This window comes from Schistocerca piceifrons, chromosome 6 (genome assembly GCF_021461385.2).
Source record: "Schistocerca piceifrons isolate TAMUIC-IGC-003096 chromosome 6, iqSchPice1.1, whole genome shotgun sequence".
Classification (NCBI taxonomy): domain Eukaryota; kingdom Metazoa; phylum Arthropoda; class Insecta; order Orthoptera; family Acrididae; genus Schistocerca; species Schistocerca piceifrons.
The window spans coordinates 275,003,964-275,018,798 of NC_060143.1; the positions used below are offsets into that span (position 1 = coordinate 275,003,964).

A 14,835-nucleotide genomic window follows, 5' to 3' on the forward strand; every position below is an offset into this window, starting at 1 on the left:
ACTCCGCCAAGAGTGTCTTTCCGCCGTCCACCTAACCTTCGTAACCTGTTAGTTCATCCCTACGAAATCCCCAAACCACCTTCCCTACCCTCTGGCTCCTATCCTTGTAACCACCCCCGATGCAAAACCTGTCCCATGCACCCTCCCACGACCACCTACTCCAGTCCTGTAACCCGGAAGGTGTACACGATCAGAGGCAGAGCCACGTGTGAAAGCACCCACGTGATTTACCAACTGACCTGCCTACACTGTGATGCATTCTATGTGGGAATGACCAGCAACAAACTGTCCATTCGCATGAATGGACACAGGCAGACAGTGTTTGTTGGTAATGAGGATCACCCTGTGGCTAAACATGCCTTGGTGCACAGCCAGCACATCTTGGCACAGTGTTACACCGTCCGGGTTATCTGGATACTTCCCACCAACACCAACCTATCCGAACTCCGGAGATGGGAACTTGCCCTTCAGTATATCCTCTCTTCTCGTCATCCGCCAGGCCTCAATCTCCGCTAATTTCAAGTTGCCGCCACTCATACCTCACCTGTCTTTCAACAACTTCTTTGCCTCTACACTTCTACCTCGACTGACATCTCTGCCCAAACTCTTTGTCTTTAAATATGTCTGCTTGTGTCTGTATGTGTGGATGGATATGTGCGTGTGTGCGAGTGTATACCTGTCCTTTTTTCCCCCTAAGGTAAGTCTTTCTGCTCCCGGGATTGGAATGACTCCTTACCCTCTCCCTTAAAACCCACTTCCTTTTGTCTTCCCCTCTCCTTCCCTCTTTCCTGATGAGGCAACAGTTTGTTGCGAAAGCTTGAATTTTGTGTGTATGTTTGTGTTTGTTTGTGTGTCTATCGACCTGCCAGCGCTTTTGTTCGGTAAGTCACCTCATCTTTGTTTTTATATATAATTTTTCCCACGTGGAATGTTTCCTTCCATTATATATATATATATATATATATATATATATATATATATATATATATATATACAGGGTGTTTAAAAAATTAAAAAATGACCGGTATATTTGAAACGGCAATAAAAACTTAACGAGCAGCGATAGAAATACACCGTTTGTTGCAATATGCTTGGGACAACAGTACATTTTCAGGCAGACAAAGTTTCGAAATTACAGTAGTTACAATTTTCTACAACAGATGGCGCTGCGGTCTGGGAAACTCTATAGTACGATATTTTCCACATATCCACCATGCGTAGCAATAATATGGCACAGTCTCTGAATGAAATTACCCGAAACCTTTGACAACATGTCTGGCGGAATGGCTTCACATGCAGATGAGATGTACTGCTTCAGCTGTTCAATTGTTTCTGGATTCTTGCGGTACACCTGGTCTTTCAAGTGTCCCCACAGAAAGAAGTCACAGGGGTTCATGTCTGGCGAATAGGGAGGCCAATCCACGCCGCCTCCTGTATGTTTTGGATAGCCCAAAGCAATTACACGATCATCGAAATATTCACTCAGGAAATTAAAGACGTCGGCCGTGCGATGTGGCCGGGCACCATCTTACATAAACCATGAGGTGTTCGCAGTGTCGTCTAAGGCAGTTTGTACCACCGCAAATTCACGAAGAATGTCCAGATAGCGTGATGCAGTAATCGTTTCGGATCTGAAAAATGGGCCAATGATTCCTTTGGAAGAAATGGCGGCCCAGACCAGTACTTTTTGAGGATGCAGGGATGATGGGACTGCAACATGGGGCTTTTCGGTTCCCCATATGCGCCAGTTCTGTTTATTGACGAAGCCGTCCAGGTAAAAATAAGCTTCGTCAGTAAATCAAATGCTGCCCACATGCATATCGCCGTCATCAATCCTGTGCACTATATCGTTAGTGAATGTCTCTCGTGCAGCAATGGTAGCAGCGCTGAGGGGTTGCCGCGTTTGAATTTTGTATGGATAGAGGTGTAAACTCTGGCGCATGAGACGATACGTGGATGTTGGCATCATTTGGACCGCAGCTGCAACACGGCGAACGGAAACCCAAGGCCGCTGTTGGATCACCTGCTGCACTAGCTGCGCGTTGCCCTCTGTGGTTGCCGTACGCGGTCGCCCTACCTTTCCAGCACGTTCATCCGTCACGTTCCCAGTCCATTGAAATTTTTCAAACAGATCCTTTATTGTATCGCTTTTTGGTCCTTTGGTTATATTAAACCTCCGTTGAAAACTTCGTCTTGTTGCAACAACACTGTGTTCTAGGCGGTGGAATTCCAACACCAGAAAAATCCTCTGTTCTAAGGAATAAACCATGTTGTCTACAGCACACTTGCACGTTGTGAACAGCACATGCTTACAGCAGAAAGACAACGTACAGAATGGCGCACCCACAGACTGCATTGTCTTCTATATCGTTCACATCACTTGCAGCGCCATCTGTTGTTGAAAATTGTAACTACTGTAATTTCGAAAGTTTGTCCGCCTGAAAATGTACTGTTGTCCTAAGCATATTGCAACAAACGGTGTATTTCTATCGCTGCTCGTTTAGTTTTTATTGCCGTTTCAAATATACCGGTCATTTTTGAAACACCCTGTATATATATATCAAAAAACAAAGATGATGTGACTTACCAAACGAAAGCGCTGGCAGGTCGAAAGACACACAAACAAACACAAACATACACACAAAATTCAAGCTTTCGCAACAAACTGTTGCCTCATCAGGAAAGAGGGAAGGAGAGGGAAAGACGAAAGGATGTGGGTGACAAGTTAGCTGAGTAAATGCGGTTTAAAAGTAAAGTTGTACCAGCAATATTAAATAAATTTTATATGAACAGCTGATTACTCATCTTAATATTATGCATGATACAAAACCCAAATATCTGTTTGTAACTCAGCGGAATCAGTTTATCTTCTAGACATCACAATGAGAAAAAGAAAACTACAAAGGACAACAACAAGAAAGTTATGTAAAACTAATTTCCATTGATAATGTTCATGCTGTGGGAATTTGTTTCTCACTGAACATGATACGCAATACAGTAGTATTACTAGGTGAGTAGGGAATGGTAAACGAGTAGGGAATGGTAAATCATGGGAGCATGTAATGAAAGAAAGTCCAGATTTGAAAAGTTTCTTTATTGGAACATTAACAAGTCACTATCTGTTGCTCAAAATTACCAAAATGTCTATGACCAAAGAAACCTTGCAACAGGTGGTATACCAGTTCATGTCACAAGAGATCAGTTAACTTAAATCTCTTTAAAAAACATGAAGGACTCCTATGATACAGGAAATGTGACTAATTTAATATAGGGATTGAAGAACTATGCAATACACTATTAACTGGACTTACATAGATAATGTGAGCACATCTAATCTAACAAAAAGAGCAATGCGAAAATGAATACATATCTTGAACTGAGATGTAGTTACAATCCACTACAACGACTGAAGCAACTGCATGGCACAATAACAAAGTTGTGGTCCATAGGTGAACTAATCTAACAATGTTTGTACTTCATCTCTAGCAGCCACACGCACACGCAAGGTGCCGCAATACTTTACCTTGTTCCGAAAGGGGTCAGATTACACCACACTCAATATATTTTAACAGACTTTGTGAAGCTGATACTCCATGATCAGAAAGGCCACATTGAGATGGTGGTGAATCTTTCAGGTCACAAAATATCATGTCAGTCGTATACCAGCTAGGTACCTGGAGGCATCAAGAGAAGCCTTCAATACTGACTGTGTAATAGGCACAAAAAAGGGACTCACCTTTGCTGTGAACCTATCTTGTAGCACTATGGCAAGGCTTTAAGTGATGATAAAATTAGTAATATTTAATCACTGCACTTGTCATGTAGAAAGTTCAGTGCCAGTACAGGAAATTCCGGAGTTGGGAGCAGTTCCTGTAGCATGCTTTGTGGGTAAAATGCAGGCATTGTGGCAAAGAGGTATGTGACAGAGAAAACGCTTGTCCTAGGATGCTTACAGCTCACGATGACTTTTTCCGGGTGATGTACTGTCTGTTATAACGCGTGATGGAAGGTATGAACACATTGTAGTGCATCACCACAATGCAGCTGATACAGGAATTCTAATTTCTCTATAATTTGCTTCAAGGACAATCTATCTGGAGACAACCTACTACAACTAAACCATTGTTAAAATGAGGTTCAATGAACTTTTTAAAATTTTCGTAAAATGGAGTGAAAATTAAAGTTGGAGAACATTCAAATACATTTGCTGCATGTACAAAACTGTGCACAGTGAGAAAGGGCTAAACAAATGACCACTTATGTAACAATGCTCTAAAATATGTGCAGTGAGAGAAGAAATAACAGTTTAGCAAAAAGATGTGTGTACATTTCATGGAGTGAAATTTTTGTACCTTCTAACAAGGTATTTAGTCCCACAACACTTAATTTCAACTAACATGTAATAGTCAAATTAGTAAAGAGGTTCAAAAAGATTACCACATCAAGGAAACATTTTCATACATACTACGTGTCACAAAGTTTGAAATGCAAGAAAATCAATGACTTTTATTTCATTACATTAATACACTGAAACTTATTTGAAATTGGCCTCCAGCTCAATTTAAAATTGTATAAAATGTAATTTTTGAACAAAAACACACACCATAACATGACAGATGGCTTGGTTGATACCATAAATGATGTGACAAGCCACTGTTTCAAAAGAAGCTTTCACAAGTGAAATGCAGAATATCTATGTGTCTGTCATAAGACAGATTAAAATACATGTAAGAAATTGAAGTGGGATTGTGTTTTCATTTTCCATGCCATAATTGTGTGTTGACAACCTGGTGGGAGCCGTATTGGTATTCATCCCAGAACATGATGCAGGTATATGTTTTTCTTTATGTTGGAAGGAAATAGAAAAAACAAACATTCATAAACTTGTTCTTAATATCCAAAACAAAGTATAATCTCAGACCTAAAATGAAATCATACAACTGTATCTCTAGACCAAGTGACAACAGCGAAAACATGTATACCCACAAGAGTTGTGGAGCTGAGTATCTACTAAGGTAACTTCATGGGGGCTTGATAAGTTGCCGAAAATAAATATTAGGTAGAGTTCAAGACATTGGAAAAAGCAAAAGACATCGTGGTTAAAATAGTCTCAAGGTAGTAATGATTGCATCATCAAGTGAGCAAGTGTATTGCCTCATGAGAGCTATTAGGTGATATTAAAGATGATTAAGACATTCAGTTTAACTATATTTGAACACTGACATATGAGAGGACAAGTAATCATGAGGTTTATCAATAAGAGACAAATTAGATGCAAAAATGTTGGTTTCATGCAACAAAACAAATGATTTCTTTAGCTGCAGAAATGTCTCTGGATGCTAGAAGGTACAAAATGGAATGTGATAACATGAATGTACTATATTCAAAGAAATTAAAATAATTACCTAGATTGTAGATCCAGACACAGCTGTGGCTCTTTTGTGTCCACACTGAACTGCTGTCACATCGATCATCATTCAGAACCTCAGCCTAAATAAATGAATTATCATGTTACCAAACACAGACACTGAAATTATGATATAACAACAGTTGTATAAGACAATTTCTCAGAGAAGAATATGCTTATTAGATAGCAAAATTTTAAAATTTTATACAGTCCGTTTAGTATAGTACAAGCTCTGATTGGTTATTGACTTCCGAATGTGTCCGATATGCAGGGCAAGTTGTTATCATTTATTTACTCCACTGTTTGTATTTCAATGTGGCTTTTCTGTGTCATATTAAGTGAATGTTATCACCATGAGTGTGAATGATATAATGGTCACTGTATTCCGTTTATATTTGAACACATACAACAGAAATATTTTTGTCTGAGAAAAACACTTTCATAAATGTGTGAATAATGGCACTGATGGTACCGCAAAGAAAAAGTTACATCACAAAGCAATTTTGTATACCTAAGAAATTAGACTCTCTGTAGACTCTGAAAAGGCATTTGACAGTATAACTAGAGCAAAAATTTGGAGTTCACTGCAAACTTTTGGAATCCCCAAGAAAATAATAGCTCTTGTCAAGTGCATGTATGAAAACTACACATGCCACATTCAACATCAAGGTCTGCTTTCAGATCCAAAAGCAGTGAAAACAGGAGTTAAGCAAGGCTGCATGCTCTCACCAATATTTTTTAACATAGTACTTAATCTTGTAATTGAGGAAGCAATAGATAAAGTGAGAGGAATAAAATGGGGCACATCTAGAAGACCTAGATTTTGCAGATGACCTTTGCCTTCTATCCCACAGCCTCAATGACATGAAAGAGAAGCTAGAACATCTGAAATCTGCAGTGAAGGAAGTTGACTTGAAAATTAACGCCCAAAAAACTAAAGACATGTGGGCAAATGCTACCGGGGCGGACAGCAGATGGTGGTGAAACAGAGGAAATCAACAGCAACATCAACAAAGCAACAGGAGATTTTACAACTCTAAGCTCTATCCGGAGAATGAAGGAAATATCACTGAGGACCAAATTGCGGATGTTAAAGTAATGTAAAATCTGTGCTCCTTTATGGACGTGAAACATGGAAAGTGACAAAACAGTTAATCCACAAGCTGCAGACATTCAACAACAGATGCCTGAGGAACATCCTGGGGATACTGTGGCCAAATGTCATCTATAATGAAACTCTTTGAGAAAGAGCAAACCAGAAGCCAATTGAGCTGCAAATCAGAAGCAAGAAGTGGAGATGGTTAGGACATACTCTCAGAAGACCAAATGAACATATTGCGAGAGAAGCACATGACTGGATCCCGCAAGGACGACGGGGACGAGGCAGGCCCAAAATGACATGGAGATGGTCAGTTGAAGCAGAAGGCCATCAGCAAGGAATAGGATGGGAAGAAATGAAGATACTAGCAGAAGACAGAACAAAATGGCGATCCTTTGTTGCAGCCCTATGCTCCACATAGAGAGTTAAAGGAAATAATAATAATAATAAGAAGAAATTATGCCACTTGGTATAAAAAGATATTTTTTAACCTCGCATGTTATTATTAGAGTAAAATAAAACTGTTATCAGGAAAGCAAAATAAGGACTATGACAATGGCTAGTTACTCATGAAATATTAGCTAAATGAAAAGTGATACTCTTATATGGTATTGCAATTTTATTCACACAATGTGCCTTAGATGACCAATGCTGCAATGGTTATTGGAGATAGATAACCCAAACAGGACACTCTTATTTTTGTATTTTACACATCTAGTACCATTAGACCAAATTGAAGACCAAATCCCCATGGCATGGAATGAGTTAGTACACGAAAATAATATCATAAAAGCTAGTAATAGATGAAATAATATTTACGTGAAGAATAATATGTAACTTACTCTTATACAATAATTTCCAGGGGTGACATTAAATATCCTACATGATAGACCAACAGCCTCCTGTGAAAAGAAACAAAATGTAAGTGATATTTTGCACCAAAAACTAGGAACTGCAATGAATTCAGTATGTTAAATATTCAGAATACATACTGGATCACATTCTGGATGCCTATGGTTTGGGTTGTTTGTTTCACACTGTTGCACAGTAACATTTGGCTGGAACATGAGTTCACAAAACATTATAAATATTTACAAAAACTGATATGTAAAATCACCGACAGCAAATAACATATTCAAATAAATTTGATAAATACAGAGAAGAGTACCATTTATTCAAGATCTATAAAATCTCACATCTTCATTTGTGGTTTGCAACACATCTCTAAATGCTGCAACTTCTGTGACTTTTCTTGACAAATTTTGGTATCAATTTGATTTTCACCCACATGAACCAAACAGGCTGAACTCTTTTGCAGCAACTTTAATACTATTCTCAGCATGATGAAATTGGTTCACTAACATTATCATAAAAAAAGGTACCCATCATGTACAAATATTTCTTCACATACCCAAGTCATTGTTATGTTTTGGTGTGTCCAATGTGTCCTACTCATCCTGATGTCTCGTCCTCCACCTTTATCTTTCCTCATTCTAACAACAATGAGATCCCTCTAAAACTGGGATTATGTGTTACATGGCCCTCCTTTCTATGCTTCCCAAATCTCTATCTTTGTCCTCCCTTAGGAATGTACTAACAGTTCTGAGGGCTGTTATAGGTTTCTTGCTTTTGTAAGTGTCTATTGGCAGTACTTAGAATTTAGCATCCTAGAGATAAGCACTGGCCAGCCATTCTGAAGAGAGAATGTATGTGAATGAGGCAATGACCTATTTCATGATAAGGCTTGGAAAAGAAGAAGCATACACACACTCTTGATTACACAATCAACAGTACATTATCAGGCTGACTAGTACTGTAATACATACCAAAGCAGATGACAATGGGAACCTCATAGAGGTACAGAATGGAGGATAAAGGCAATGTTGTAGGTAAACATAAATTAAAGGGATGTATCAAGAGGTGAAAGGTTGAACCTATGTTGGCAGAAAATAAAATAAAATAAATATTTGCTTGTGTAAGGAAAGATGTGCAGAAATTTCTGTTGAATGTAATATGAACCACTAAACTTTGTGCAGCAATTTCTGTTGACTGTAATATGAGCCACTAAACTTTTAATCAATAAGCACCACTTTTTTGAACATTTTAGTTCCATAAGATTTTTTCTAATAGGAACACACACACACACACACACACACACACACACACACACACACACACACAAAAAACCACACAGAAACTCAAACGATCACATTCGCTGGAGCAGCAAGATTGTTTTCTATTTTGTGTTTCTGTGTACCATGCATTAATCCTCTATGGGTAAGTGGTTGCCTTTCCCTTATTTTATGTAACTGTGGTTTAATGTATTATGCACTATCTGATCAAAAGTATCCAGACACCTATTAGTGGTCATTAACATGGGGTGTATCCACCCTTCGCCTTTATAACAGACTGAAGTCTGCCAGGGGCATTTGCAGTGAGGTGTCTGACTTGGAAGAATGGCAGCTCATTTTTCAAGACATGAAACCAGAAAAGATAGTGATGTATGCTGAGGTCCAGAGCAAAGCCAACATTCTAACTCATCCCAGAGGAATTCCATTAGGTGTGGGTAGGACTCTGGGCAGAGAAGTCTATTTCAGGAATGTTACTGTCCTCAAATCACTGCCGCATAGATGCTGCTTAATGACATGGTGCACTGTCATGGTGATACAAATAGCCATCATCTCCAAATTGTTCCTCTACCATACCCAGTACACAATGTGTGTTCATGTCCTCTGGATTTTGCAATTTATTAAGCACAATAAAGGGACCATGCCATAAACAAGAGAAAAATCCCGATGCCATAACATTGCCGTCTCCATCACTACTGGCACTACATGTGAAAGCAGGTGTTCTTCATGCATTCACCAAATCAAAATAATTCCACACCAATTTTCACCAGTTACAGTGTGGTTCATCAGTCCAAATCACTCATTTCCAGTCATCCAGTGTCCAGTGGTGTTGTTTTTTATATCACCTCAAGTTTTACTTAGCACTGACTGCAGAAATGTGTAGCTTATGAGGAGCTTCATGACTATTGCATTCTTTTCCTAACTCCCTATGCACAGTCATTGTGCTAGCTGTTTTAGTGGTAGCACTTTGGAACTCACAAGTGGTCCCATCTTCTGATTTCATGTGACTTCACAACCACTCTCTGCAATGCTTGACAGTTGCTCTCTGTCAGCACATGTTGTTTGCCTACTATTGGTTTAGATGTTGTTGTTCCTTCACATTTCCACATTACACACATCACCAACAGTCAACATGCACAGCTTTAGAAGAGTTGAAATTTTTTTTGCGGATGTGTTACTCAGGTGACATCCAATAATTAGTCCACATTCGAAATCATTGAGCACTCCTTACCTATCCTTTCTGCTGTTACCGCTTCTCTACTCACAACACAATATTCCCAAAGTCCTTTTATAGTAGCAGGTCCACCTTTCATAACATCTACTGTAAAATACTTCATTACAAAGGAAGTGTCTGATTACTTTGTATCAGACAGTGTATATTAAAGTTGTGTTCATTCAATGAAGTTATATCAATAGGGAACTATTTGAACCAACACTTACCACCTCTATAGCTGCTGAAACGTTATCTGATTGTGAGAGATTGCGCTAAGGGAGGGGTGTTTGGGAGAGACATCAATGACAGCAGGTTGGAGAGTGGCAAGGAGGCAGTAGAAAATAGTATTAGGAGGAAGGAGATGGGGAAGCAGATGCTATCACTACCACTCATTCATCTGCAGCTGAATTATTGCCTTCCTTCTTTTAGGTTTGAAAGTTCATTAATAGAAGGCACAATGTCTAAACAATTTTGCATATTTGTTTTATTTATTCAGTAGGCTTTACTATTTTGATTCTTGTGGTGATTTCATTTCAAGAAAATAATGTAAATGTGTAAATACACCACAAAGACACACTTCTGAATGTTTTGAATTCTGGAACATGTTTGTAAAACTTGAAACATCCACCTGAGACACATCAGTTGCAAAATACAGTTATTGATTAATACCTCAACAAATAAGATAATTCTAAATTGTCTCCTAATATCACTTTATGACTAACGTGAAAGCTAGGTCTTGAAATAAATTTTAACAAAAACTTCAAACAGTAAATTCATTATAATAATTATCCTTATCATAATAATTCATAGACTGGAGAACAGTAGGTTCCAGAAAATATATTTTTCTTCTCTTCTGCCTCTCCAATAAATAATTGTGTCTGTATTCATCATGTCATTTCTACATCTATCTGAAATTCTCCTGATCATTGCTCTGCCTAACTGATTTCTTTTTACACTATCTTTCACACATACAAAAGTGATTATGTGATTTCTCAGAACATCACATTATGAGTGGGATCCACATGATACAGATTGAGAACTTTAGTTTATCTACTCATTACTGTAGATCTGTTATGGAAAAAGGTGGTGTTGCAATATTTATAAAAAACAATATAGTGTGTAAATCCCTAGATTTAAGCAAATACTGTGATGAACAACATTTTGAGGTGTGTGGCATTGAGTTAACAGCAGACAGTGCAACTGTTATTGTTCTGGCTGTTTACAGGGCACCTGCTGGAAATCTAAATGTATTTCTAAGACAAACTGAATCACTTCTGGCCCACCTATGTAGGAAAACTAAATCTATCATTGTTGTGGGTGACTTCAATGGGGACCTTTTAACAGAAAATAGAAAGAAGACAGATTTTGAACATTTAATGTACTGTTCAATTTAGCACCAGTGGTGGACACTCCAACTAGAGTAACTGCCAGCACAAGCACTTTACTAGATAATGTATTTGTAGATAAGGATATTTGCAATAATTTAACCAAATATTATAAATGGGCTCTTTGACCATGAAGGGCAATTCCTCACTCTAAACCAAATGAATGTCCAAAGAAAAGAAAATTTCATTTGGAAAACATTTAGGATTATAAACAGACACACCACTGAAACCTTTAATCAGCAATTACGGCTTGTGGACTGGTCTCCTGCATATGCTACAGTTGATGTTAATACACATTGCGCATTGTTTCTTCTTATAGAAATATGGAAACCATGAAGTCAGCATATTATGGTTACTTTCATGCAATTATGGCATTTGGAATTATATTTTGCGGAAATCAGTCACTGGCTAAAAAAGTACTGTGTGTACAAAAAAGAGCCATAAGGATCATGTGTGGAGTCCATCCTAGAGCCACATGCAGCAATCTTTTTAAGAAGCTTGAAATACTTACATCCACTGCGCAGTATATATTCTCATTGATGTGCTTCATAAGGAAAGAAAAATCCACCTTTAAGCTGAATAGTGCATATCACAGTCACAATACTAGAAGGAAACATGATATCCACTATGAACAGCCAAATCTAAGTATGGTGCAGAAAGGAGTCCATTTCAGTGGCTGTAAGATTTTTAATGCCCTCCCTTCAAGAATTAAATGTTTGGTAGATGATGATCTCCTGTTTAAAAAAACCTTAAGGCAGTTCCTATTGCAAGGATCATTTTATACATTAGAAGAGTTCATGAACTACAGTGTTTAACATCTCTTATATTGTAAATTGAAAATGCATGCTCAAATTTGTATTCGTAATACTGAATATTTTTATTGTAAACATATATTTTGCAATATTTATTTTTCTGTAACACGTATTATTTTGTAATCTTTATCTCTCTCTAAAATGTATTTTTGTAGTGGGACCTAAGTTACTGTTTACTGTTTTTTGTTTTGTAATCTCTATCTATATCTAAAATGTATTTTTTTGTAGTGGGACCTAAGTTACTGTTTACTGTTTTTGTTTTGTTTTATATATTACCATAAATTCTGACCAAAAAGCTTCTAAAATTGACACGTTCCATATCCTGTGATAGTGTCACAACATGGATCACCGGAATAAGAGATAAATAAATAAAATAAAAGTGACAGTGTACAGGCACACTGCTCATCTGGCACTGGACATGAACCCTGACAAAGAACCAAACCTGCTCCAAAGTATGAACTGCAGAGGGAATTGTTATGGATCCACTACAGGAGTGGGACAGAGTGTGTAGATGAAAGTTCTATGTTCAGACATTGCCAATTAAGTCATCAACACACATGATGGTGGCAACAATGTCACTTTCAGAAATACTGTGCTCCTGGAAGCCAATACCCATATGTGTATTTGTGTACCAATTTCTCAAATGACATATAATTATTGTTGCTGAAAAAAAATACTGAAGGTAAATGGGACAGCTAGTAAGTTTAACTATTTCTATATAAAGCCAGAAGAGAACAATATTTTTTTAAAAAAAAAGAAAATGATTTGGCATTAAAGAAGAGAACATAAATGAAGAGAGAAACATAAAATTATTGTTGTAAAGCACATGCTGGATGCTGGGAAAGTCTTGCTGTCCAAGTGTATATTAATATAGTTTGTGTGAAAGTGTGTGTAGTGATATAACAACTGGACATCAAAATGGAGGCAGACAGATGGACACTAATGAAAAAAGCCACCCAGACTGTCGCAAGCCAGCACCCAGCATTATGCTAGAAATAATGATGTAACTTCCAGAAACCATCTGAAGATGAACCTGAAAAGGTTTGAAAACTAGTTCATGGAAAAAAACATAATTATTCAAAAAAGTGACTGGTTACAGTTTTTATTTGTCCGTATGGGCATGGCATAAAATATAAACACACAAGTGAGGTGCTCAGTTTCTTCTCTCTCTAGAAACTGATACTTCACCGCATTTGTAATTAATTATGTACTATTTTATATCTTTAGATCAAGCTGGATATTGTTTTGACCCCTTTATTTTTGATACATGTAAATTTTTAAATATTAAATAGTGCCCACAGGAACATTAACATGCAAAGTTAAAGGTAAAACACAAAAGCTGCAGACAAGATGAACAACAAATCACAAAAGCTGTAAGCAATTATGGTCATAAAAAACCTTATAGGATGGCCAAAAGTGCAGTTGACACTGTGGGTATGTACTAAATGCGAGTTTTCAACGAATCACATTTTCCTATTTACAGTGATCATTTTGGGTTCAAATGGAAGGAAAGAGACAAAGCTCATTAGAAATATGTTTGAGAAAAAGAAGGAAAGAAAAAAAGATCCCATTAATGAATTTGCTGGTCATTTAATACGTGAAGATCATTGTTGTACTTCCCATTAAGACTCACAGTGACTGAAAATTGAATCTATCATCAGCGAAGCGAATAAAAATAATAATTAAAAAGAGAATAACACAGAAAGCTTGAAATTAAATATAAAAAGTATGAAAACTATAAGAGCGTTTCTTTATTTCAGTATTGCTGATAAGTAAATATTTTCTCTTCTAACTATAGCATTGGTTCCAGGCCAATGGTGGCCATTATCACAAATTTCTTGAGCCATGTCTGCAGTTAAAAATCTAACAACTTAATGTTCAAGCAAATATCCATGGGATACACCTACACTGATCAGAGTTCGGTAGGCATTTTCCAGTCTCAGACTGCCATCATATTCCAGAACTCAGAACTCACAATCTTAACTTGAGCAGTCAGGCATTTAGTGTCCCCTTACTGAACATACAGCTTTCTTGCAACAATTTAAGTGATGAAAGCTCACAAAGTAATGATTTCATTCATTCAAGCCAACTTTTGAAACACAAGCCATGAGGAAATATTAGATGTATTTAATGATTTCTGAGAAGAAATGTAATGGAGGCCCTCCACAATTTCAAACTAAATCAAACATTTCATGTTTAACAACTGATGTTTAGTGGCTGTGCCTTCTAAAATATGAATAAATTGTTAAGATCATAATGTACAATGATTGTTAAGGTCAGATGTTTTTTTATGTGGTTAAAAGTTTACGAAATCGCTGCATATGAAATGTTTTATGACCTGTGGTGAAAAGCATTTCTCTAGTTCACTGTTCAGTTTGATGCCACAATCCAATTTTAGTATTAAAGCAATAAGAAATAACTTTTGCTCTTAAAACAACCCACCACCTTGGACAGCTTATTTGGCATCTTCTTACCATTTTTGAGCTGCAGCAGGACTGCACAATGCCACTTGTTTGACATGACTGATTCCCTGCCTCTCGCTCTATATATCCCATACTAACAAGCAATGGAATTTTTCCAATCCATGAGGAAGTAATGTTTATGAATGCAACATTTCTGTAAACACAGGCAGAATGCCACTACAGAAATTACACTTTATGGAAAGAAATTCAGAAAATGTTTAAACATTGTGCCAAGATTTGATTAAAATGACTACAACAGAAAGGAAATGACAAAAAGAATACACGAAATGGTGTAGAACGTTTCTGCAAAATATACAAAATTATAGAT

At 37.3% G+C, this 14,835-nt stretch overlaps 1 protein-coding gene across 3 annotated transcripts in view; it reads right to left on the reverse strand.

Annotated features, from left to right (window-relative positions):
• The window catches only part of LOC124803100, a 123,262-nt gene that overhangs the window by 28,548 nt on the left and 79,879 nt on the right, over positions 1-14,835 (reverse strand). For 2 of the 3 annotated variants that reach the window (XM_047264255.1, XM_047264256.1), the window contains exons 6-9: positions 14,520-14,661; positions 7,499-7,564; positions 7,349-7,408; positions 5,406-5,490 (exon numbers count right to left, since the gene is read on the reverse strand). In XM_047264255.1, coding sequence (XP_047120211.1) covers positions 5,406-5,490; positions 7,349-7,408; positions 7,499-7,564; positions 14,520-14,661 — 353 coding nt within the window. The remainder of the gene's footprint in view (positions 1-5,405; positions 5,491-7,348; positions 7,409-7,498; positions 7,565-14,519; positions 14,662-14,835) is intronic. The other variant, XM_047264257.1, reaches the window with a different exon arrangement.